At 42.7% G+C, this 25,490-nt stretch overlaps 1 protein-coding gene across 10 annotated transcripts in view; it reads right to left on the bottom strand.

Moving 5' to 3' along the window:
• The window catches only part of Mgat5 (alpha-1,6-mannosylglycoprotein 6-beta-N-acetylglucosaminyltransferase), a 331,545-nt gene that overhangs the window by 81,211 nt on the left and 224,844 nt on the right, over nucleotides 1-25,490 (bottom strand). For all 10 annotated transcript variants that reach the window (XM_046453871.2, XM_046454522.2, XM_058584189.1 and 7 more), the window contains one exon: nucleotides 13,046-13,179. In XM_046453871.2, coding sequence (XP_046309827.1) covers nucleotides 13,046-13,179 — 134 coding nt within the window. The remainder of the gene's footprint in view (nucleotides 1-13,045; nucleotides 13,180-25,490) is intronic.

Here is a 25,490-nt window from a genome sequence, read left to right as displayed (position 1 = left end):
TGCAACAAGCCCTAAAATTCTACCAATCATCATTCAAAGCTTTGGACCATGAAAGATCTTTCCTTTTGTCGTAGCAAAAGGAATGTTACCAAGAGGACGAACACTTATCCTCACCTTGAGGAGGACTATTTCTTCTAAATATCTCTGAGGCTTCATTTTATCACCTGTAAAACCGACATATGCTTTGTAAGACTACTAGGAAGTACTCTGTACCCTCTAAAATTCAAGTAAACTCTTATCTGAGTTCTCAGATTAAAAGGCAGGAATTCTTGAGGGATGTCACTAGAGACTATATCAGCTCTTTGTACCCTTACAGAGATTACTTAGATGATGGGCTGTTTCCATGGCAACAAGGGCACAGGTCTGAGAAGGACAGGCCAGGCAGCTGGTCAGTTGTTCTGGACAACAAAGCCCAGGAGCAGAGGGTGTGGTCTAGGTCAAACAAGGGCACAGCAGTGTCTCTTACAGCATGAGTGATTCTGTCCACAGCACACAAAGAAAGGATGTGATTAAGGTTTTTCTGATCAGAGATAATTGATGGCTACCTAGCACAGTGATTTCCGGACATGCCTGTGGAGCATTTATTGAACACAGACTCCCAGGTCCCTTCCCAGGAGATTCTACTAGATGAGGCTGAACAGGTACCCTGGTGTTGGGATTTTTAAGTGGTTCCCAAGTGATTGTTTGTTTGTTTGTTTATTTTAACCCTGGCTAAATTTCTAAGAATGAACTTAAGCTTTCCTGCCTTTCCTTGGAACACAGGCTGGAAATCTCAGCAAAACCTCCCAAGGACCATGTGGGATTCCTGCCTGGACCTATGACCGGCTACTGCTTTAAGCTGGAACCAGGGGTGCTCCATCTGTTGGGTTTTAAGGAGGGGATTTCACTCACTAGTGCCAAGGTTTGAAGATTTCAATATACTAGAAAAGAGCAGTGAGCCAACAGACTGCAAGTCCCAGAAGGAAAGTAGAATAACAGGCATTCCTCACGTATGCCCTAAGCCCCATCCCAAAGAAGGGAAGCGAGAGCCCAGCTCAGCCCAGCTCAGCAGCAAAAGCCAGCACAGCCAGTATCAGAGCTGCCATGCCCACTGGAAAGTGCTCTTGGGATGGCTCTGACAAGAAGTAGTTTGCCACATAGATTTCGAGAATTTCAGGTTTCTACTGGAGCTGCATATTGAAAGACGGGCCCTGGTTTTCCTCCCTACACAAGCTCAGCCCTCAAAATTGGACAGACTTCTAAACAGGCCATCAAAAAGAAGTCTCGGTGGTGATGAATCATGGGATTCATCACTCACAGCACGGGTGGTTCTGCCAAAACGGCAGCCACACACCACGCAAGGAGAGGATGTGATCAAGGCTTTTCTCATCAAGGAAACTTGGTGGCCACCTAGCACCAATTCACATTTCCTCCTGTAACTTCACTCTTTCAGAGGAAACCTACCCCCTCTCAAAAGACTGAACTAAAAGGTGGCTCCTTGCAGGCCTCCCCAGCACAATTCTCACAAATACTTGTGGGGATCAAATGGGTCCTGCAGAGATGTGGCCTCAGAAGGACCATCATCCTTGGAACAACCCACCACCCATATGTGGAAACAGTCACCACTCATTCCAGACCACAGGTATATAAGGCATACAAGTTTCCTTTGCCACATCAACTAAATTTTCAAAAGAAGCAGGGAATTCTAGCTATTTAGATGAACTGCCCAAATGGAAAATTTGCCATTTAAAAAACATTGTGCTTGCTGAACATAAATATTTGTGAGCAGGATTCAGCCTAAGGGTTCCAAGGTTTCTCTGTTGCTTCAGGCACACAGCAGTGCCTTGATGAAGTGCAGCACAGGCGGTATTACTTTCTTGACTCTGCCAGCCTGTGGCCAAGCTTCCCCTGGGGAGTGTTCTCTCCTATTTCCTTTGCCCTTACTCCTTGCCACCCACATTCTACCGGGACCTTACAAAACACATACCCTGGCATCCCTTGGCATTAATAGTACTTCTCAGAAGCAGTGCCCCTTCAGCCAACAGCAGCAGGGGCTTAATGGCCCGCCTCATCATGGATGGCATCGATGGTTGAGTTATGTTTTGTCTGATACTCCTGGAAAGCTCAGCAAGTCCATTTGCAGCCTATTTACATCCTTATGTAGGTTATAAAGAACATATCTGATTCCTTACTATTTACTTCTTCTTCAGTACCTACCCACTCCATCCAAGCCCTTTTTCATCTAGGCAATCAACAACTTCAATCTATTTTCATACAGCAGGTTTATGAGTCTCCCCACATTTTACTTCTTCCAGTCAGAGGGCTCTAATTTACTTAATCATACTACTAGCAGAAAAAACTAACAGACATTAATGAATACAAGGCATTGTTCTAATAGCTTTAGACAATCATGAGCCATGTAACAATTTTGTCAATGACAGACCACACAGACAACCTTGGTCTCATATAATTATCTCCCCCAGTGACATTAGAGCTGCCTTAGTTTATGTAACTATGATATTCACATGATGAAAACAACACCCAATGATCTAGTCTCAGAGCATATTCCTAAGGTTAAGGGATATATGACTGTATTTATTAACGAGAACTATAAAATGAGTGCTATTATTATCAGCCATTCTACAGGTAAGAGAAGAGACATAGGGAATAAAGGACCTGTCTAGTGAGTGTAAAGCCACCACTGACCAGTCTGGCTGCACAGTCTCTGCCGGTAGCACTCCAAGTCTCCAGGTGGGCTTGATAGTGCAGAGACAGGCAGGAGATCAATACCCTGAGACTTAGCAGGGATGGGCGCCATGCTTAATGCTCTCAAGTTGGTAGGGAACAAATAACCCCTTCATTCTGTGTCATAGCTCAACTGAAAGCCCATGATCAATTCCTGGCAGGCCTCACCCTGTTGACCCGCATGAGTGCACTGTCAATGAATCCCTTAAGTCTCTTTTATACTCATGGATGCTAGGTCACAGCAAGCCCATCCTTTCCTCTGACTCTGGGCCTGGCCTGGAATTATTCTCCCCTTGCTCCCTCCCCCAGGCTCTTGTCTGGTTCTGCCCTATTTCTGATGGCCCATAAAGTTTTCTTACGGGCTACCTCCTCGTTGCCCTTGCTCTTGAAAGAATTAGAGAAGGCCAAGGAGGAGTTTAGATTATAGAAACGTGGAACTCTGGGGATCTGAGCAAGAACATCGAGTCCTCTGCCTCATTTTACAGATGAGGAAAGTGAGAGCCAGAGGGCAAATGACTGCCAAGGTTAGCCAGTCAGTGAGTGTTGCAGCTGAAATTAGAATCAGGGAGCTTGTGTTCCCACCTGAGGTTCCTCCCACCATTCAGACTGTCTGTGATTAGCACCTTCAGGCTGAAATAGGGATACCCCAGGGAGAATGTTCTCTCTGCCAACTAACAAGGAAACCTCTGAGAGTTTTTAAGATGATAGCAGAAAGCTTGCTGAAACAGACAATCAACCACCAGGAAAGTGAGACAGAAAAAGCTGGCCTGGGTCCTCTGAACATCATTCATTCCAGCATGAGAAGGCTCATCAAACAGTCACAGGCCTATGATGGATGCCACATGGGATTAAGTTACAATCAACACACAGCCAATACTATTTGAAAAACCCATAAGCCTCCTGGGCTGCAGCCTTGGAACCTTAAAAGCTAATGATTCACTTCCAATGTTTCCCTTTGTATTTGAATTCTCCTCTGTTCCTCCCCAACCTATAAGCTGGAACTTGAATTTGGGGAAAAGGCTCCCCCATATTTCTGTACTTTATTGCATGTCAGGTGCAAAAGGGGCATAAGTGACATGGTTTGGGGAGCGGCTGCCCTCCTGGGGATGCCTTCTTCACTGGTACCTTGAACTTCTTCCGGTGTCTTACAAGTTCAGTCTCCCAGGGACCAAGACAGGGTCTTTCTGATTGACTTGTCCCCCAGGAGAAATAAACTGGAGAAGGTAGTTGATATTCTAATGTTCTGGTTGGAACCAGAACCAAGAGCTATGATGAAGTTATACTTTTTAGCAAGTCCAACAAAACCAATCCCTACTTTGTTCTTTCAAAATATAGGCCGAAATGATGTAAGGAGGGTTTAAACTTATCTATGTATCTCTACATTATCTTGCAAAAAAAAATAAGCCTGGCTGAGTACATTAAAGAGCAAACAGGATGACGAGGTTTAACCTACTTACAAAGAAGTGTTCTTTTCAAGGATTTCAGAACCTTCTTTAATTACAAAGGTCTTTGGTGGTTCATTAAAACAATGCACTAAGAGCAGTTAATTCCTACTATGAAATTAGACTGCATTTCTCCAAACAACTCCCATTTCCAATTTTGCATTAATTTAAACTAAGCCCAAGTCAACCAAATTAGCAAGCTAGATAATTACATAGTTTTCAGAATGGGATTCTATCTCAGACTCAGAGGTCACCTCATCTAGAGACTTTTATTTTTGGATGTTTAAAGCAGTAAAACACTTTCCCCAGTGAAGAGCGAAGTCTTTTTTTTTTTTTTTTTTTTTTTTTTGGTAGTGGGGATTGAACTCAGGGGTGCTTTGCCACTGAGGTCCATGCCCAGCCCTTTTTATTTTGTATTTTGAGACAAGGTTTCACTAAGTTGCCCAGGCTGGTCTTGAACTTTAGATCCTCCTGCCTCAGCCTCCTAAATCACTGGGATTACAGGCATGTGCCACCACACCCAGTTCCCCAGTAAAATCTTATGCTAAATCCAAATCTATGCCAAAGATAATCAGTTTCTCTGATAGGATGGTTCTGTACTATGTGGTTTCCCTGGATGTCCTGAAGTAGCAGGACTCCAAGGCTTCAAAGAGCAAGGTAAATAATTATTCATCCCAGCCAGGGGTCAGCAAACCTTTTCTGCACAGGGCCAGATAATAAATAATTCAAGCCCTGTCAGAATACAGGAGTTCCCTGTACATATTTTGTTGTTCATGTTTTGTTTTTTTTTAATCTTCAAAATAAAAAAGCATTCTTAGCTATTGCATGTTGTACAAAAACTGACCACATATAGAATTTGGCCTATAGGCTACTGTTTACTAGCTCTCATTATTTTTAATATCTTTACTGAGGTAACTTACATATAATAGGCTACACATATAGTGTACAATGTCATAAGAGTTGACATATATACACCATGAAACCATACCTAAGACAATGAACATACCCATAATCTCTTTCTTGTCTCATCACCATCAACCACTGATCTGTTATCTGTTGCTGTAGATTGGTTTGCATTTTCTAGAGTTTTATATGAATAGAATCATATAGCATGAATATGTGCTTTTACTTATTTTGAGGTCAGCCACACTGTTGCATACATCAATAATTCATGTCCTTTGCTTATTTATTTTTACCAATACCTTAATTTGTACAAGGGAGGAAACTAAAGCCGAGTTGCCTGCCCCAAATCACACATGACAGGATAACTAGCCCAGAGTCAAGCCCCCAACCTCCCTGTTGAGCATCCTTCTCCCATGCTGCCTCACTGCGGTCTTTCCCTCTGATCCTCAAGGCTCTGAAAGCCTCTATGGGGCCCGCAGATTTTGCATGAATATAGCTCCTCTCCTTCCCTCAAAACCCCTCTTCTGCTCTCACTTGGGCCACCAAAGAACACAGGGAAATGCCTAAAGCAAAAAGCATTTAAAGTCATGTCCCTGGTTTCTCAAATAAATTAACATTTCAGCTAAATTAAAGGAGACTCATTTGGTTCTCAAGTAGTTACTGGATGCCTACCACATTCCAGGTGGTACTGGGTAAGCAAAACAGATTCCTGCCCTCATAGAGCTTATATTCTAGTAAGAAAGGAGATCAACAATGAAGAAAATAACTGCTTCCACTTAAGTGTGGGGATGAAAGGGTGCTACGATATGGAGGGAAGGAATGACATCTGTTGACAGCACATGTGGGACAGGGAAGGCCCAGAAGATAAAGCTGGGGTGACCAAGGGCAGGTAGCACCTATCAGAGGGCCCGCCAGGCCCTCTTGGTGAAGGGACAGGTGTGTGTGGGTGCATGAGGCCATAGCAAGGGAGCAGGGAGAACAGTAGGAGCAGAGCAGGTGTCATTAGTATAGAGGGAGCCTCACCAAAACTGCTTATGAGGCTGGATTTCAGGGTAAAAGCAACGTGTTCTAAGTTTAAGATGAAGCCATTGGAGTTTGGACAGGGAGTAACATGATCCAGTTTACAACACTCTAGCTGCTTTGTATGAAGAACGGCTTAGAAAAGGGCAGGAGGGAAGGACAACTTATGTTACATTTCTGAAAGCTCTTCTGCCCCACTTCTGTAAGATCAGCAGGAAGGGAAGTGCCACTGGAGGGGGATGCTTTATAACCACACGGTATAGATTAAAAAAAAAAAAAAATACTTCTCCAAATTTAGGCAAGACAGTTGGCTTTGGTTGTTGCAGGGCAGGCTAGGACAAGCCAGGCCTGGGATCTGCAGTCAGAAATGATTTGAATTATTCAAATTAAGGTGTATTTGTTCTGCAGAACTGGCTGCAGAAGGCTATTTTGACTTGACCACCCCCATGGTGAACAACCAGTAACAACAGTTTATAACAACAGTTTATGCCAATATTTGCCATGGGCTCCTACTATATACTTGGGTCACCCATGGAGACTCCCGTCCAGGCTGGGAATCCTGATCTAAATACAGAACCAGCCCTCTGTAGGGCAAGTGTAGGGGAGCAGCTCCGTCAGGCCAGTAGCAGCAAAGAATCACGTTTTTAAGGAGGAAGGCAGGGCCTAGCCCTGCTTTGCCACTGCATGTGCTATGGAACCATAGCAATGTCACCCCATCAACTTGAGTCAGTTCCTCATCCATAAACCAGAATTGTGATTTTTTTTTTTATTTTTGGCAGGGGCAGGGGATATACCAGGGGTTGAATTCAGGGATACTTGACCCTGAGCCACATCCCCAGACCTATTTTGTATTTTATTTAAAGTAAAAGTCTCACTAAGTTACTTAGCACCTCGCTTTTGCTGAGGCTGGCTTTGAACCTGTGATCCTCCTGCCTCAGCCTCCCATGCCCTGGGATGACAGGCATGCGCCATAGTACCCTGCTCAGAAGGATTAAGTTTAACCGGCTAACCTGGCTTCCTCAAAAGGCATCAGTGTGTATACCAAAGTGATGCATGTGAAGGGCTCCAAGATACCCCACAATTTTTTTTTTCCAAAGAGGGGGACTGAACTCAGAACCTTGCTCATGCTAAGTACATGCTCTACCATTGAGCTACACCCCCATTTCAAAGCCCTTCTGTACAATCAGTACCTTCCAGCTTGTTCTGAATGCTTAGGAAGAGAGCCAGGCTCGGAGCCTGGGACTTTGTCTTTAGAGCAACCAGAATTTTCATAAAGTCACATTTTATTTTTCCACATACTTCTTAACCATCAACATGGTCAATAACTCTGAAAGAGCTAAAGGGACCTCTGCATCCCATGCCAGGGACTGCTGGCCAAATGTGTCCTCTAAGAGCCTCAGTTAGTTAACTTGGGACGTGGCCTAGCTCAGAGGTTAGCAAACAGTTGTGGAAAGGACCAGACAATAAATACTGTTTGTTCTGTAGGTCACACAGTCTTTGTCACAATTACTCAACTCCACAATTTTAGTGCAAAATCTGCCTTAGACGATGAATGGCCATGGCTGTATTCCAAAATATGTTATTTACAAAAACAGATTATGGGCTAGATTTAGACCACAGGTTATAGAGTTTGCCAACCACTGATATAGTTTAAAAATTGGAATCTGAATATCTTTGGGCAGACTTGTACGATTCTCATGGTAGTGTTTCCTATATGGCCTCCAAAATGACATTAACAAGAGCAGCATTTGTTTAGACTGAGAGTGCACTGGGCCCTGTTCTAAGAACTGACATACATTTACTCATTTAATTATCATGGAAATCCTATGACGATCACCAAGAAACAGGAGGCCAAGAGATGTTGAGTAACTTGCCCAAGATCAGGCAGCTAGCGGCAGAGCCAGGAACCCAGCCCTGCTCTCTAGCTTTGTGTCTGTGTTCCTGATCACCATGCCACACTGCCCAGCATACACATGAACATACACACCAGGACAGCAGAGCACAGTGGACACAGTGTGCCTCTCTCACCTCTGAGAGTCCACCACCTACCACAGGCTCATCCCATTCTAAGGGCCAGGCAGCAGGGACCAGAAGTAGCCAGGTTTGTAAATATGCTTATGAGAAGTGAGATTAGGATGACTGGAATCAGTCCACTGCACTAAGAGCAGTAAAAAGTGACAGGAGAGATGATAGGCTGAAAAACATAGCAGAAAAGTCCCAAGAAGACTGGTCAGCTAGCTATGTGAGGCCCAGCGCTCTACAGAATCCCAAGCACTCCAGACCTTTCTCCTAGAAATGGGCTTTGCCAACAGCACATCTCTGTCACCTGTGTGCTCCTGAGAACGCAGGGTCTTCTTCTCACCCTGAAGGTTCGAACCAGAACCTGCATTTCCTCAAGACTCCAGGTGATCTGTATATACTGTTATGATGGGAAGCGCTCCGCTGCATGGTAGTTGTTACTGACCCACATCACAGATCAAGAAGGTTAAGTACCTCACATACGATAAGTTGTTTGAGTCTAAATACCAGCTTGTGACTTGGGGGCTGAGCTTGTTCTCCCTGTGTGGTCAAAGCAAGGTCTCCAGCATGTTTGCTTCAGCAGCAATCACATATTAGTAAGTCTTAAGAACATCATGGTGGGACCATGAACATGCAAAACACTGACCCTGCCTCACGGTCCAAAGACTCAGTTATGCTCAGGATATTAATTTTAAAGAAAACTAGAAATTAAATTAAAACAGTTAAGCAAGACTTCAATTAATTTTAATTTCTGTACCTCCAAATTATATATTTTCAAAAAAATTGACTGATTTTTCCATTCCCTGATGACTTCAGGTAGCAGGATGTTGGAAATCTTTGAACATGGACAGCTGGAAAGACAATGCTTCTTCTAGGCACATTTCTGGAATTGCCAGAGTTAGTGCTCAGGCTATCCCAGAGGAAGAGGCCCAGAGTCCAGAGCTGTGCCTTCATCAGTTGGGATTAGGTTTAATTACTCTCATCTGATGCTCAGGGTCTTGGGAAGAGATGCTTCCTATTCTAGTGCCTCTGGGATTCTATAGTCCAGTAGCAAGCTCCCTTCTTCTCTCCTCCCTACCTACTTTTCCATCATGTATATAACATCAGGACAAGACCACTGGGAACCTCAGCCATAACAGAGACAGGAATGTGTGTCTGTGGAGGGAGGCTGCTCCTTGGCCTTCTGTATTAATACACTGTGCTTCTGCACAGGCGTTTGGAATACAGGAAGACCTACATAGTTTAGTAGATACCTTTGATATGACTAAAAAGAACAGAAAGTGCTTGAATACTGAAAGGGAATGAAGCGTTAGAAAGGCATTCGTGATGTGGAAAAAGTAAGTTTCCAGGAACTCTGGAAGCGATTTCCTCTTATCCCCAGGTTTCAGGGGTTATATCTGTCGGCCTATCTCCCCAAGGCACACCATTCTCCCATGGTGGTAACGTTCCTCCCTAGGATGGGCTTCATCACCCTGTTGACAGCATCCTCTCCTTTCAGCCTGGGTCCTTTCTTCCTCATCTGGACTCCTGAAAACTTTCTGTCTTGGCCTCACAACTTCAGCCAGGTAACTGGATTTCTGTCATTTGGATTTCTATCCCCATAGCCTACTGTCACTGTCCTTCTGATTCTAACACCAACCCAAGAATCTCATAAGACTCAGTTTTCTGAGCCAGGATCATGATTCCAAACACCAGTGAGCTGGACTTCCTGGGTTACAGGATAACTTGTAGGTGCAATCAGACTCGGCTAGAAGGGAGTCCCGTGGTGGCAATGCCCTCTCAAGTGCCTGGGTAGATTCGGAGATGCCCTCAAAAGGGAAGGTGGTGTAAGAGTGAGGCAGGCACTTTCAGAATTCAGAGAGTTCTAGAACCTGAGGGTGAAGGTGAGTCTTTCAAAAATCATCTGGTCCACACTGTGCCTTCTTCCACCTCAAACCCTAAACCTCCCAGGACCGACAGAATTTACTTCCTTTCCAGAAGATCTCTAAGGCAAAGGGTTGCAGGATGGAGAAAAAACATTTACAAAGCCCCCCACTCACTAAAGCTGGGGTTGAACGCAGCTTTGGCAATGTGGTTGGAATCATATCTTTCTTAAAAGGCACATCTGTTTTCTGTATATATTCATGAAATACTCTGGGATGGGGATATTTTGAGAACAAACCTAAAGTCTCCCATGTTTATTCTGTGTTCAAAAGTTGAAGAGGATGTCTTGAATACATGTGAAAATTTTAAAGTATTTTCATCTTTTGGGGGGCTTTTCTTGGCACAGAATGCTGGAATGATGTCATAAAATTGAAACATCATCCTTGATTTTGAGTACTCAGGAAAAGATGAATGTAGACACAGTGTCACTAAGCCATTTGTAATCCTTAGGTGGCACTGGTATGTGGAAGATCAGATCACCTGCATAGTTTTAACAGGTCAAAATACAGAGGAATTTCTAAATCATGTCACTGATCATTTAAGCAACATAGTTAACACTTCTGGGATTCTGACTGGCATCAAAGACATCGTGGTTTTAGTGGTAGCATTAATTTAACCCAAACAGGCAACCCAAAAGGTTTCACAACCAAACTATTGTCTTGCTTTTCTAGGGAAACAGACAACGCTGCCAGAGGCACCCAGAAGGGGGCTGCATTTGGTTCCAAAACAGAAGTGATATCATTTCAAGGTCAAGCCTGCTCAGACATACAAGCTATTTTCTCTGAGCAGCTGCAGAGAAGATAGTTGCACCCTTTAAAAGGCTGGCTGTTCCTAAAGTCAGTGCCGTGATCCACCCATGCTACAACCACACTGCGGATGAGAACACCCAACATGCCCTTCTTAACCAGAGTTCAGCTGAAAAATCATCTCAAAATGACCATCAACATGGGGCACGTTTTGATACAGGGGAAGCAAAGATATATAAATTAATAGGGGCATCTCAACCAGCTAAATCTAGATTGATTTTATTTTACTTGAGAGGAGAAAGTGTGGGGAATATGGGTTGAGTATCCTTAATCTGAAATACTTGAAACTGAGAGTGTTTGATTTTTTTTTCCAGATTTTAGAATATCTGCATATTTATGATGAAGTATCTTAAAGATGGGACACACATGTAAAACACAAAGTTCCATTTTCTTTTCATATATGCCTTGAACATACAACCTGAAGGCAATTTTATACAATGTTTTTAGTGCACAAGAGTTTTGACTATGACCCATCACATGAGGTCTGGTGTGGGATCTTACACACCTTGTAGCATCATGTCAGAGCTCAAAAATCATGTTGGATTTCAAATTTTTGGATTAGGAATGTTCAACCTGTAATAGACATAGGAAATAATTCTTATTTACTAGCCAGAGCTTTGTAGTCCTGGCACTAATGATATTTGACGCAGGTATTTCTCTGTATATTGCAGGATGTTTACAGCATCCCTGGCCTCCACCTACTAGATGCTATAGTATGCATCCTAGATGTGACAATTGAAATGATCTCCAGACATTGCCAAATATCCCCCTGGTGGATGTGGGGTGGGGTGGGGTGGGAGGCAGAGTAAAACTGTCCCCATTTGGGAACTACTATAAACAGCAAGATTCTTGGTTTAGTATAACAAATTCCCTTATCTGGAATTAAATCAGTGTCCCTTGAAACAGACCAAACTCATTGTCCCTTTGCAATACTTAGCACTACAGAGCTGAGGGGTGGGACACTGCCTTTCCTTTTCTGAACATGAGTCAGAAAAAAAAGGGACTCATCACCCTGCACAGCTGTGTTCCCTCAGTTGCAGGATTTCTGACTTCCTCGATAGCCGAGACATGATAACATGAAACCACAATTTATGGATCCTTCAGTAAAGGGTTTTATTTAAGAACAATCATGTTTTGAAGTTCTGGAGATTTCTGCCCTTTACAAACATTCCTCAAAATTATGACATTCGTCTTCTGAGGCTAATTTGCCATATAAAAGAATTTGCATTGCCCATCAACAAGTCACACCCTGTCTGGTTTGTCTATTATTGTACCTGCCTCACGTATACTGTGGAAATCATCTCAGGAGGGCAGGGAGACCCTTTGGGGCCCAATAGTTGGGTGCTCTTGGAACATCTGGTTCAGCTCTGTTTCATTCAGCCTCCCTGAGCAAGCTGCCTACCAACCACCTTTCCAGGATAAGTGTGAACTGACCATAATCAAAGATCATGAAGCTGCCTCATTCCCCAGGAAAGGGAGCTGCCTACCTTCACTGACTGTTTTTTTACAGGGCAGAGGCAAAAACTCAGTTGGCAAAGGGTCTCTGTGAAGTGCCTAGCTTCAGAAAGACATCTGCACCCATGGAGCCCTTGCTCTTGGAAACAAGTACCATTTTCCCTCTATATCCACAAGAGATTGGTTATAGGACATTCAAGAATAACAAAATCTGAGGATGCTTAAGTACCTTATATAAAATAGCACAGTATTTGCATAGAATCTACATATTTCCTCCGATACACTATAAATCATCTCCACATTACTTAAAATACTTAATATGATGTAAATGCTATGTAAATACTTGTTGTTCTGTATTGTTAAGAGAATGACAAGAAAAAAAATGTCTGTATATTTTCAGTACAGACACAATTTTTTTTTTTTCCAGAATACATTCAATCTGAAGTTGGTTGAGTGTGTGGATGTGGAACCCTCGGGTACTGGCTGACTGTGAAAGAAGCTACAAGGTGTCACTTTGGACCTGCAGAGTTAAAGGGTCTGCTGTACAGCTGCTATAAGGATGGATGACCAACTAAATCCTTGGTTAGATGCCCAAATACTGCAGCAAACAACCCCTGAACATTCTTGTTTACGTCTAAGCAGATCCCATTAAGCCCTGGGCACTTGGCTTGATTACTCTCTGGATCAAAGTTAAATTAAATTACCCAACAAGCTGCTCTTCAGAGAAAGCGACATGTACACAGGCTGACTCACCTTCCAGAAGCTATCCACTTTGCCATACACAAGGGACTGGTTCTGCCTTTTGATTTCGTTAATGTGGTGGATGTCGCTGGAGTTCAGGTGCTGCTCGACCACAAACCCCAGAAAACTGTTGTCTGGGGTGTGAGCTGATGTAGAAAGCAAAGGACAGGGCGGTTAGGATTTGATCATCATCATCATCAGCAGCAGCAGCAGCAGCAGAAGCAATTATAGCTTTAAAACAAGCCCTCTCCCCCTTAAGCAGAGGCTTCCATTTCACCCTGTTCTTTCTCACCTAGAAGGGGAGAGGAATTGTCCTCTCCCACATATCCTGGGCAGAACCCACACATGGCAATAATTCTCTCCAGGGTGGATTAATTTAAATCAAATCCTGCTCTTCTCAGGGGAAAATCCATCTGTCTAAAAATCATTAAGCTGTGTGCTCTCCTCGTTTTCTCAGTACAATGCTAGTCTCCTGGCAGAGAGGCCCTCCTTCTGGTTTCACCTCTTAATGGACAGAGATCTGTAGGGGACAAGGGCTGAATTGGTGGTTCTGTTTTTTGTTTTCCTGGGGGTGGGAGGCACACTGGGTATTAAAACGCTGGGGCACATTATCACTGAGCTGTATGCTCAGTCCTTTTTACTTTTTATTTTGAGACAGCGTCTCACTAAGTTGCCGAGGCTGGTTTTGAATTTGCACGATCCTCGTGCTTCAGCCTCCCAAGTTCCTGGGATTATAGGCTTGCACTACCATGCTCAGGGAATAGGTGGTTCTGAACAGGGTAGGACTCTTATAAAATCTGATCTGACTCCAGATGTGTTTACTATCCAGTTGCATAAAAGAGGTTGGGGGCAAAAATCAAGAAGTATAACCCAAAATTTTCACCTCCTCTTAGAATTACTAATCAAAGTACAGTTATGTGCCGTATAATGACATTTTGGTCAATAATACACCTCATATATGAAGGCAGTTCCATAAGATTTATAAGGCATAGTGACATCACCGCTATCTCAATTTTTACAGAGTGTACCCTGTGATTTTTGCATTAATACCAACTAACCATAATGATACAATAACCTAACAAGGGTACATTTTTCAGAATATACCTCATTAAATCATGAATGACTGTAATTAAGGGGCTACATTGAACAAGTGCATGGACTGTACAGAATACAAGGTAGAGAATAAACCAGTTCAAAAAATCAACCATCACAAATGAACAGTGTCCACAAGGTAGACTGTTCCAAAAGAGAGAAAAAGTGCTTTCCTGTGGATCTCTCTTATATGGACTCTACAATTTATTTATTTTTATTTACTTTTTGCAGTACTGGGGATGGAACCCAGGGCCTCCCACATGGTAGGCCAACAATCTAACAATGAGCTACATCCTCAGCCCTATACAGCTTCCCTGTTTTAACATTTCCCCAAGTGGGGAGTGATCCCATAGTCAATGTTTGCACCTCATGCCTATAATATTACAAGGAATTTCCCCAGGAGGCAATAATCAGAAAATAATCCTGCCATGATTAAACAGAGACCCTCCTCCTCTCTTCTACCTTTGTCCTATTCAGAGACATCTCTGTTTTTTTTCCAGAGATGGCCCAGCAGAGACCATACTAAGTGAAGCAATGTGCTGTTTGATCTGACCTGAAGAGAATGGTTAGAAATATTACAAAACCAAATTTTCCTGGTAATTGAGATAGATCAGAGATTCAGTAAAATCCACACACTGCAGCTCCCACCATGTCCATTCACAGGTGGGCAGTTCACAAGCAGGAGAGGCGGGTCCCTTGGTCTGGCTCTGGTTTTCTCAGGGTGAAGACCCTTTCCCAGATAGGAAGGTGGCTCAGAGCCCTTGAAGAAACACAGAGGTGGCTGCAGTGCAGACCTAGGGGTCAGCTGCCCCAGACCTATTCTCAGTGGTCCTGCATGGGGAGGAACAAGGGGGAAGAGGGACACCTGCAGAAAGCCTAGAGCTGCAGAGATGTGCGAGCTACATAAATACGCATTGTCACCATCCTTTCTCCCAGGCCTTTGCCTAATGGGGGTGACAGAACGAGGAGATAATAGGGTTGTGACTGGGGAGTTGTGCTCGGTCTGGCCAATCTGTTATTTCATTTCTGTGTTTTTGAACAAGTGCCCAGAGGCAAGGGCAACGACTGCAGTTGGCTGAAAAAGTAAATTATGGAATAAATTCTACTGCCAACAAGAGGCAAAGGCTTCTTTTTTATCCCCCTTTTTCTTTTTGTGGAGCTGGGAAGGAAGAGGATTTGAAAAAGCATGGGGGAAGGAGAGAGAGAACGTCTGTATTCACCCTAAACATCATTAAGGCAGCTTGTCAAGTTTCTTCCTAGAGCTTTTGTTATTCTAGAAGTTTTGAATTAGAATCTGACACTCTCAACTTTGGAATTGTGCTCTTTATTTCCAGAAAAAAATATATGCTAAGTAAATGCTATTCTTGAGATACTTCAGTTATTCGGTCCCTATGTAGTTAACTTCGGAAAGAAAGAATCAAGTGTGCAAAATACTTAGTGGGTCTTATTTCATGTTATACTATAGAAGGTGTAGTCAAAAATGAAATGAACATTAAACCACAAGAAAAAATGCATATATAATATACAAAAAATATATATATACAATATATATATATATGTGTGTGTATATGTGTGTGTAATTTTGTGTCAAAGCTTCCCCTAGATTATAGCATGAGTGGTGACAGGGAAGGAAAGTACCTAGTAATGTATTCCAAAGATGTGTAACGAATGGCAGGCTTTTGCTTTCTTGTGACTGACATCATTTGGTACTAAACTGATGTGGACCCTACAGGAAGAACAAATGACACACATGAGCTGTCTACAACTTCATCCAAATATTTTCTTTCTCAACCCTCACCTCCCACTGTGAGGCATCAACATGAGGAGCAGCAATCTGCATACATGTGTGGTTCAGGATCACAGAGGTTTATAAGGGCACTACACATGTAATCAGCCAGGCCCTCTGTCTCCTTCCAGGTAATACTGAACTTGTCACCGGATGCTAAGCCTTATCAGCATAAGGGTTTGCTTAGCTTGGACTCTCCACAGGCCAGGTGTGGCTTGCTTTTGTTTGTAGGGAGCTGACCAGCTGGGACCTGGCTTGGTATCATCTGAAGAGTGCACCCCAGCCTCAATACTAGTCGTTCTTCACATTGCTTACAATTCATTAAAAGCCACAAATCCAGGCTGATGCTACCTAGAATGACCTTTCCCTGGAGATCCAACCTCAGCCCAAGCTTTCTCTTTTGCTCTTCCTTAAGATGAACACAGACTTTAGTTGTGTTGGGAAGGTTTCAGAGAGTATATATTTACATTTCAAGATAAATCAAAGAAATCCCATCATAAATGAGATGCAGGAAATCCTGTACTTTCTGTAATCAGTCCATCCCAGAAGATAAACAAAAGGGATTGAAAATATAGCTGATATTTGAGTTCTCACTATATCTGAGTTCTGTGCTAAGAATGTTATAGTGAGTCTTTCATTTTATCAAAAAAAAAATCCTATAACATGTTTGCTCAGGTGAGAAAACAGAGAGATACTTAAACTACCCAAGGCTACGTGCTAGCAGGGGTGATGGTGCTGGGATTCAGAACCAGAATGGCTGGTTCCAACATCCTGACACCACTTTAATATAAAGCCTTGTAGTCAAAATATTTTATTTTTTGGACACTGTGAACTGTAGTAGTAAACCATGCTCTAATGGAAAATAATTTCATAAGGTAGAACAAAATACGCATAAGACAGAAAAAATGCATATGAACATATCTATATATATGTAGATAGTTGTCTACATGTAAAATTATTATGTGTATGTATGTGTATATACATATATGTTTACACATGTTGTAATACAAAGCATTACAATTTTGTGAGCAATCTCTGCCATATGTATGCAGGACTATGGTCCACCTTTTACAAACTAGAACCAATTTGCTAAACATTTGTGGGGACCTTAAAATGATTTAAGACAAAATTCTTATTAAATTTCAGGAGGGCAAATAAGATAGGCAATAATAAATTGTGTATTTCAAAAATGACTAGCAGAGGGGATTTGAGTGTTTCCAACACAAAGACTTGGTAAATATACGAGATGATGGACATACCAATTACTCTGATCTGATCATTATATACACACATGCACACACACACACACACATATATACACTATCAGTCTATGTGTATATATATCTATATGTGTGTGTATATATATATATATATTTATAGACATATATATGTGTGTGTATATATACACACATATCTATGTCTCACTGTACCCCCATAATATACTCAATTATGTGTCCTTTGATATATTTAAGAATATATATATATATATATATATATATATATACACACACACACACACACACACACACACACACACATGTAAATGTGTGTGTAAACAAATTCTATTAGATGAGCTTGACAACCTCACTCAGCGAGAATCATTTTAGAGTACTCATTCTACAAACCAGGTTATGTGCTAGGAATTGGATGATTACAGAGTTTCTGCCTTCAGGAGCTCCCCAATTACTTAATAAATGAAGTACACACTATATTAAGCAGTAATGCTGTCTTCTTTTAAAATAGAATTCCAAATTTTTATCAAGTCAAATTGACCTTTCAATTGCACAAATCTGCAAGTTCTGTTTTTGTCTATCACTGAGTCCCAAACACCTCTAAGAATGCTGCCTTACACCCACACCACCCTCCCGCTAAGGGCAGAAACCCCACAGTCAGCCTGGGCTCCTTCCTCCGCCCTCACAGCCATTCACCAAATCCCAGGAATGTCAGCTTCTCAAAATCCTTCAACTCTCTCTTCTCTTTCCATCATTTTTAGTTCAGGCCTCATTGATTTTTGCCAAGACTTTGCAATAAACAAGCTTTTCTTTCCCCTAAATACAAATGATTTTATTGGCTTTCCTGATTATAACTGAAATACATCTTGCGTGTGAAAACTTTTTTTCAGATAACAAAAAGATATGAGAGGGGAAAAAAAGTTACTCATCGTCTCACCACCTAGAAATTACCACTATTAGAGGGCTTTTTTTCCCCCTAGGCTTATGGATCTTTCTCATCCTCAAAATTAAATTGAATCCTATTACATCTACTCTTGTAAACTTTTTAAACTTATATGATGTGCCACAGATACCTCTCTAAGTAACGATCACAGCTCATCACTGCTGTTGAAGTAGCACAATACGGTGATGCTCGATGTGCCTGAACTGATCCAGTCACGCGAAGATGCCCTATGGCTCTAGCCTGCCAATCCCTGTGGGACTGACCATCCTTTCCCGAATGTGTGGGATTCTACTGCTGCAGGTGGCATGGTGTCAGTCCGGAACTTTTGACTGCTGCCATTCTGCATGATTAGCCAGAGCTACTTTTGAAGTCAATGTCTTTCCACTACAGTCACAAAGCTGCCAGGGTAGAGGTCTAGAGCCACAGGTGGTCCCCCTGTGTGTCCATGTGAGAACAGCTTGCCTGAGAAGGATACCAACCCAGAGATGGGCAACACTGTGATACAGAAAGAATAAAAATATGCTCTGATCCCTGAATTCCGTGCTGCCCCAATTCCCAGTGACAAGAACCAACACACCCTTGTGACCAAGCCAATCTGATAGACAGCCTGTCTAATCCACCCTATCATAAGACATTTAGGGTGGCTCCAACTCTTGGCTACTTAAATCAATAGATATTGCATATGCCTGCATCATACACTCTGCAGTACATTTCCAAGCAGTCTCTGTACCTATGACTGTGCTCCTTCCTCACAGATCTCTAGACTCAATCCACCCTCTGTATTGCTTGACAAGCCTTGTTGAAACACTGTTCTGAAATTTGTGATGATAGTGGTTTCCTGCTGAAAATCTTCACCTCCCTCAGGATGACACAGGGCCCAGTGTAGCTGTCATTCCAACTTGTTTCTGGCCATACTCCCAGTGAAAACTCTGCTCCATGCTGATCCACTTGGGCTGTGTTTTTCTGACTTATCTCACACTGGCATGTGTCTCACATGTCTATGGTTTCCTCCTCCCTGTTGTGAGCCACAGCCCAAGAGGCCCCAGCAAACTTCCAGCTGATTGGCTCCTCTGCAATGATGCTCATTGGACTGTTTCCCTGCCCTTTCAGACCCGGGAGCTGCTCACTGGGGGACTCTTTTGGCTCCGCCCACACAACCCAGCCAATCGGCCTCAAGAGCGGGAGGAGTGGGGGTTGAGAGGCTCCCAGGAAGCCAGTGGTGGCAGTTGGGCTCTGAGGGAATTCCTGAAGAGCTCGTGTGGTACAGCGTGTGTATTCTAAAAATAAAGTTTGTTTCTGTTTGACAAGTGGCTCTGACAAGTGGCTCGTGAATTGTGCCCAGCCAGACTGCGGCACCTCCCTATAGGTCTCAGCTCCCAATTGAGAGACTTCCTGACTCCCCAAGCCAGGCTAAGTGCCCCATCTCAGCTTTCTGACACCATGAAGAGTTAGAGCCCTCATCATTCACTACTGTCCTCCCCTAATGAACTGTACACTCCCTGAGGACTGTGCTGTGCATAACTTGACTTCCTAGAGCACACAGCATAGTAGGCATCCAGTAAATATTTTTTGGTTCAAGTCAATGATGAATGCTTGATTAACTGGTGTGACTTTGCCTCCAGTATTATGGTCTTTGCACACACGCTTCAAAACCAAGGCCCATTCTGGAGATTAATCATTAGTCACGGTAGCTTGTCACTCTAATCCAGAACCAAGTTCATGCTTATATTATAGTTACTCAATAAATATTTACTGAGTTGATAAATTAACCTGTCTATTTATCTAGGCCCCAAAACAGATGTTGTAAAGAAAATAAGTCAGAGATATAGACTTAAAAACCCAGCATCATAGGATTCTAAACACTGTCCCTTCATTCAGATACAACACATTTACCAAGCACTCTGAGTAGGTAACAATGTAGGAACTAAGGATTGTATTAGTGAACAAGGTGGCATGGGTGTCCCTTTGTTGAGCTGGAGAGAAGGACAAAAAGTAAACAAACAAAACAACTCAGTGCAGCACATAAAAGAATATAAACACACAGATGTTCTAACTAAAACTGAAATCTCTTTAAGATGTCATGCTGAGCATCTAAAGGTTCTTTTTTAATGAATGAAGACAGGAATAAAATAAAGATTGATGTCACAGAATAATTAAAGCAAAGTGTTAACTGTAAGGCTTAGGTGGTGGGTTTCTAGTATAAATTTCTTCTACTTTTTCCCGGACATTTGAAAAACGTCATAAAAAATGCTGGGAAGAATACTGACTGCCATCATGTTCCTAACACTTTGGCCAATTCACAGAAAAAAAAAAAAATCACATTCCAGAAAAAGCTTCCTTGCAAAATGAAGTTGCATGACACAAGAAATAATCTGATTTTTAAAGCCACATATAGATAGTGATATTATGCTTCAAATTTTATCCAAAGTGATTTTGTTCAAATGGTGATGATGCTAGTCTCTTTGAGAGAGACGATGCAGGTGAGGAAAACTATAACGTACAGCTGAGTTGAAAAGATGAGTGCCTGAACTGTTGACAGAAGACACACCCGAGTGAATTCTTCAAGTGTCAAAAAGCAATTTAGGAGGGAATGGACTCCTTAGAAGAACGTCACTCCTGAAGGCTGAGAGGTAGACAGGAGGAACCGCGAGGCAGATTCTATTACTCACTGATGTGCACAGAAGTAAAAGGCAAGAGTCCTCCCGATCCAAACGAAAGGCCAAAAAGGCAGTTTGAATCACAAATAGCTCCTTTGCCTCTCATGCCTGAAAGTAAAATTGTGCATGGAAGCAACTGATCCTTAGCTATGGCCAACAGGTTTACCATTTGCAGGAAGGGGAAGCGGCTCATCCTGAAATTCCTGTTTTGTCAGGCAAAATTTGTGGACCTTAAGCCACCATTCTGATCTAATCATGTAAATAAAAATAGCTATGAGTCCCAAATCCTGAAAGTAATTCAGAGTTAAAATGCCATTATAATGACAATGACAATCGGTGTGGATTGAACAAATTCTAAAGTCCTAGCCACATACTTGTACTTTCTATACAAAGAAGAAAGTAAGATGAGGCCACCAGCCTCATGAAAACCTCTGTTATCTTCACAACACTTCTTATCCTTTCCTGCATTACTGCATGGACTAAAAATAGGACAGGGCTTATCCTTCAATTTAATTTGATAAATGAATGCATTTTGAGCGCCTACCACATGCCAGGTGATATTGACTTTCGGCAATGAATAAACCAGACAAAATCTCAACCATCAGACATCAGGGGAGGAGAAAAAATAAAAGTGAAACAAATACCAGGAGGTAAATAAAATTATGGAGGGAAGTAAAATAGGGGAGCAGTGTAGGAAGTTGGAGGAGAAAGGATTCACATTTTAAAAGGAGGATAAAGGTAAGTCTCAGCAAAGTGATATCTAAGTTAAATACCTGAGGAAGGGATGGGGAAGTCTAAGGAAAGCATGTTCCAAAAGATGCAGCAGTCATGGTAAAATCCAGGGGTACAGTGGGTGTCTGGCCTACTTAAGAAACATTAAGGAGTTGAGAGACAAGGGAGAAGAAATGTAGTAAGAGGTGTGGTATGACCCAGATCCTTGAGACCATGAGGATAATCTGCCTTTTCCAAGGTGCCACAGGAGCCACAGCATTTTAAGCAGAGCAGGGCTATGCTCTGACTCAAGTTTTAATTAACTTCATTGGGGGAAAACTGAGTCTATTGGTTCTTCATCCATTAATAAGGCTGTGGAGGCTGTGTTAAATATTCACTTAACATCAGTGATGTGACGGGGGCCACCTCAGGTGCTGAGCACTTGGCAGGATCACACTGGTGGGACTTACAAAGTGGTACCTGGGCTGGAACATGGACCCCGTGAGAGCCATAGAGCAGGAGTGCCTGGTTCTGGGAAGGTTTTCAGAGGATGTGACACCGCCCTGAAGGATGAGCAGACCTGGGGTGTATGTGTGTAGGTGTTGGGAGAAAGTGGGGACAGGAATTCCAAGCAAAGCCTCAGCACAAGCAGCTGCTCAGATATTGAGAGAACCAGGTATCCCAGAAGGAACTCAGAAGCCAAGAGGAGGCAAGACAAGATGTAAGAGGCCAGAAGGAGCCGGGTGGTGTAGGAATCAGGACAGGAGTTCAGACTTTGCAAGTGTATAAATGAGTACACATGAAGCCTCCTTGGAGGTTTCCATGCTGCCCCAAGACACTCATTTGAGAAATAGAAGATGAGAGAGGAGTTTTTCCATCCCTGCCATGATGCCCCAGGGAAGGGGACTAGATGGCTCTGTGTTAATAGGGGTTTGGTGAGTTCTAGCTCTAGTCCTATATCCATAGTTGTAGATGAGCTATGCTTAGGGAGCCTACTCACTTCTCATCTATAAACTGGGAGCCATGGTCCTAGCACACCCTTGCTCACAGGGACACTGGGAGGGACCAGTAAGAACACAAGGCCTCCACAGCCTTATGCACTAAAACATCTGCCACTACACTATGTTGCTCACTCCGCGCTGAACAACCACATGCTTAATCTCACGAGGGACAATTTGGTCATTTCATAATTGTAGCTTTAGTCCTGTTTTGCTTGTCCAAGGAAACTGAAACAATAGACTAAGGCTACCTGCTGATTTCAAAGGCCCAGAGGAGTGGTTACTGGGCAATGAAGTGGAGAGCTAGGAAGAACCCTGCTGTCTGGAGCCACAGAGAATTCACTTCAAACCAGAAAGGGAGAAAAAAATGGTGCACAAAAATTTCCAAAGAGATAGTCTTTTTCTAAGACTGTTAGAAAATCCTGATAGACTGGCCAATCCTGATAGACCGAGACATGTGAAGCGGCACAGGCTAGACTTCCAAGTTCAAAGAGACACTGAAGTCTGTGTCCATCACCTCACCTCAGCTACTTGATTCTCAGTGTGATACAGGGCGGTGATTCTCGAAGTGTGGTCCCAGGACTAGCAGCATCAACATCACCCAGGACTTGTTAGAAATTCAAGCAACATATTTTAATAAGTTCTTCGGGTAATTTTAATGTATGCTCAAAATTCGGAGCCCCTAGCACAGGGGAAAGAGGATGAATGAACTGTAAGACAGTGCTGGGGTCCCATCCCAGGTTGTGACTTACCATCTTGGGCAGGTTACATTTCAACCTTTGACACTTAGCTGAGTAACAGGAACAAGATGGGATTACCTATGTGAAGTGTGGGCGCCAAGATGGCAGACAGCAGCAAGTGATGTGACCTTCTTATGGCTCCTCTCCCCCACCAATCCTGATCCCTGGCACTTACTCAATTAGCTCCTCACCTACAGATGTTGAATAAGAACAGTACAGACATTTCCTTCAACACCTGACCCTAGAATCCTTAAAGGAGTAAGCACACTAAAAATGAAAAAGTATCATTGGCTGAAGAGGTACGGTTTGGGTAAGTGGATGGCATTATTCTGTAATCTCCAGGGGGATGACCCCATGAAGCAGTCATTCCTCTGCCCTGCCTTCTTTTCCAGTAACTTTGTCCAAGGAGTGGGTTTATGTCAGCTGTCCCTGTTTCTTCTCCTTCTCTACATACCTTTCCACTCTAGCCTACATCATCTCCCTGTGAACTAGGGTCCTCTCGCTGTCCTGTTGTCCGAGGGGACATCGTGAGTGAAGAGGTCATTCTCATCTTACAGCTGGAAAGCTGGAGGAGCTGGTCACTCCCACTGGGTAACACTCCCAGGAATGAGTGACAGGACAGGTAGGATGCACCTCACCTCTACCTCAAGTTCTCTCTGCTCCATTCAACTGGGTCTGTAACTTCTAAAGTGGAGGTATGACAGGCCATGTGTTTGTGTGTGTACCTCCTGACTGTTCTGAAAGTAGACTTCTAGAGAGCAGAGACTTAGGGATCCCTGCATGTCAAGAGGCATATTTTGAACTGGGCAAAGCCAACAGCCAAATAAAGATTCAAATGTAAATTAAATTCACTCTCTTAGGTAAAATAAAATTATCTGGCTTAGTCACCTCTTTACCCTTCAAAACAGTACCTTACAGGGATTGGGGAAGGGTTTGTGTGGTTTAAAAAAACAAAGGAGCTGGGAGTGAAACGGGAAGGCTTTCAGTGATATATATGCTCCAGACTCCACATTGTGTTCTACATTCAGCTCCCTGTTACAGCTCCCTGTCTTTTCTGCCTCCAGTTTCTACATGCACCAAGAAATGCTGACCATTCCCCAGCATAGACTCAGCACAAAAATGTGAGAACCCAGGAGGCAAATTTTCCAGTGTCTTCACATCATGAATTATGTTCAAAGTGCTGCAGTTACTCCACAAATAAATAAAATGACCTTATTCAGTTTTGCTGAGGGAATGAGGAAGCGTTCCATGGCAGTGATATAAACACTGAAGCTGTGAGTAGCCTCGATTTCAAAGGGCACTGATATACAAATAAGGTCTGAGCTGAAGTCTGCCTGAAACCAGGGCGGTGCACTCCTAATGGCTGCTTTTGCTACTTTCAGCCAGTCTCCAGGGAAAGACAAGATTTTCACCCTGGACAATGTTTTCACATAAGCCAGATGAGGTTGTGAAAGTGGGTGTCATGCAGATAATTAGAACTATCCAAATAAAGAGTAATGCACAGTGTAAGTCAATTTGGGGGTTTTATTTTTCTCTTTCAAGTGGTATGGGCAAATGTGTTCTCTTTTATTTTTCTGTGTGGTACGGGCAGATTTTTTTTTCCCATTGTTTGAGGTATCACATACCTTTTTGAGACTGTTTAAAAAAAAAAAAAAAAAAAGATATTGCCTTCCAGAGTTTAAAACAAGTAATGTTCTCAGTAGATTAAAGACAGGGATAGAAATAATGCCTAGCTATAGAGCCAACCCATGTACTTGGCAAGCATAGAAAAAGCCACATTAATTCTCTACCAGAGATAACACAACATCCCTGAATAAATACAAATTAAGAGACAGCCACTTGGTGGACTTTAAAACAGTGCAAGAAATGGCTTTCAAATCTGAGTAGAATCTTAAAGAACATGGTACATTAAGTGGACAAACAGACACAAAATTTTAGTATGTATATCACAACTAAAATAAAATATAAAATGTAAAAACCATAAGATAAAAAATAAACACATGGAGAAGATAGCAACGGTTACACTATGTTGGGGGAGCCGTTTTCAGCAGGGGAGAGTTTTCCCAGTTTTTATAATATGGTTGCTCTTCTTTTCATATTCGATTGGAAAAATGGAAAAAAAAATAAAAGAAATTGTCTTCAACCAAGAAAAGTTTGCTAAATGTATGATTTCAAGGAGGCAGGGGTGGAAAGGAATCTGGGGTGGCACCTTCAGAGGTGCCAGGACCCTGTGAGGTGTGTGATGGGGCAGAGAAGGGAAGGCAGGATTGAGGCCAGAGAGCCTAGGGTGGTCAGCAC

Source organism: Marmota monax, unplaced genomic scaffold, assembly GCF_021218885.2.
Source record: "Marmota monax isolate L192 unplaced genomic scaffold, Marmota_monax_Labrador192_F-V1.1 WCK01_AAM20220418_F8-fsc00154, whole genome shotgun sequence".
NCBI classification, from domain to species: domain Eukaryota; kingdom Metazoa; phylum Chordata; class Mammalia; order Rodentia; family Sciuridae; genus Marmota; species Marmota monax.
The sequence above is the reverse complement of the archived record's forward strand: the minus strand, read 5'-3'. Positions and strand labels throughout refer to the sequence as shown.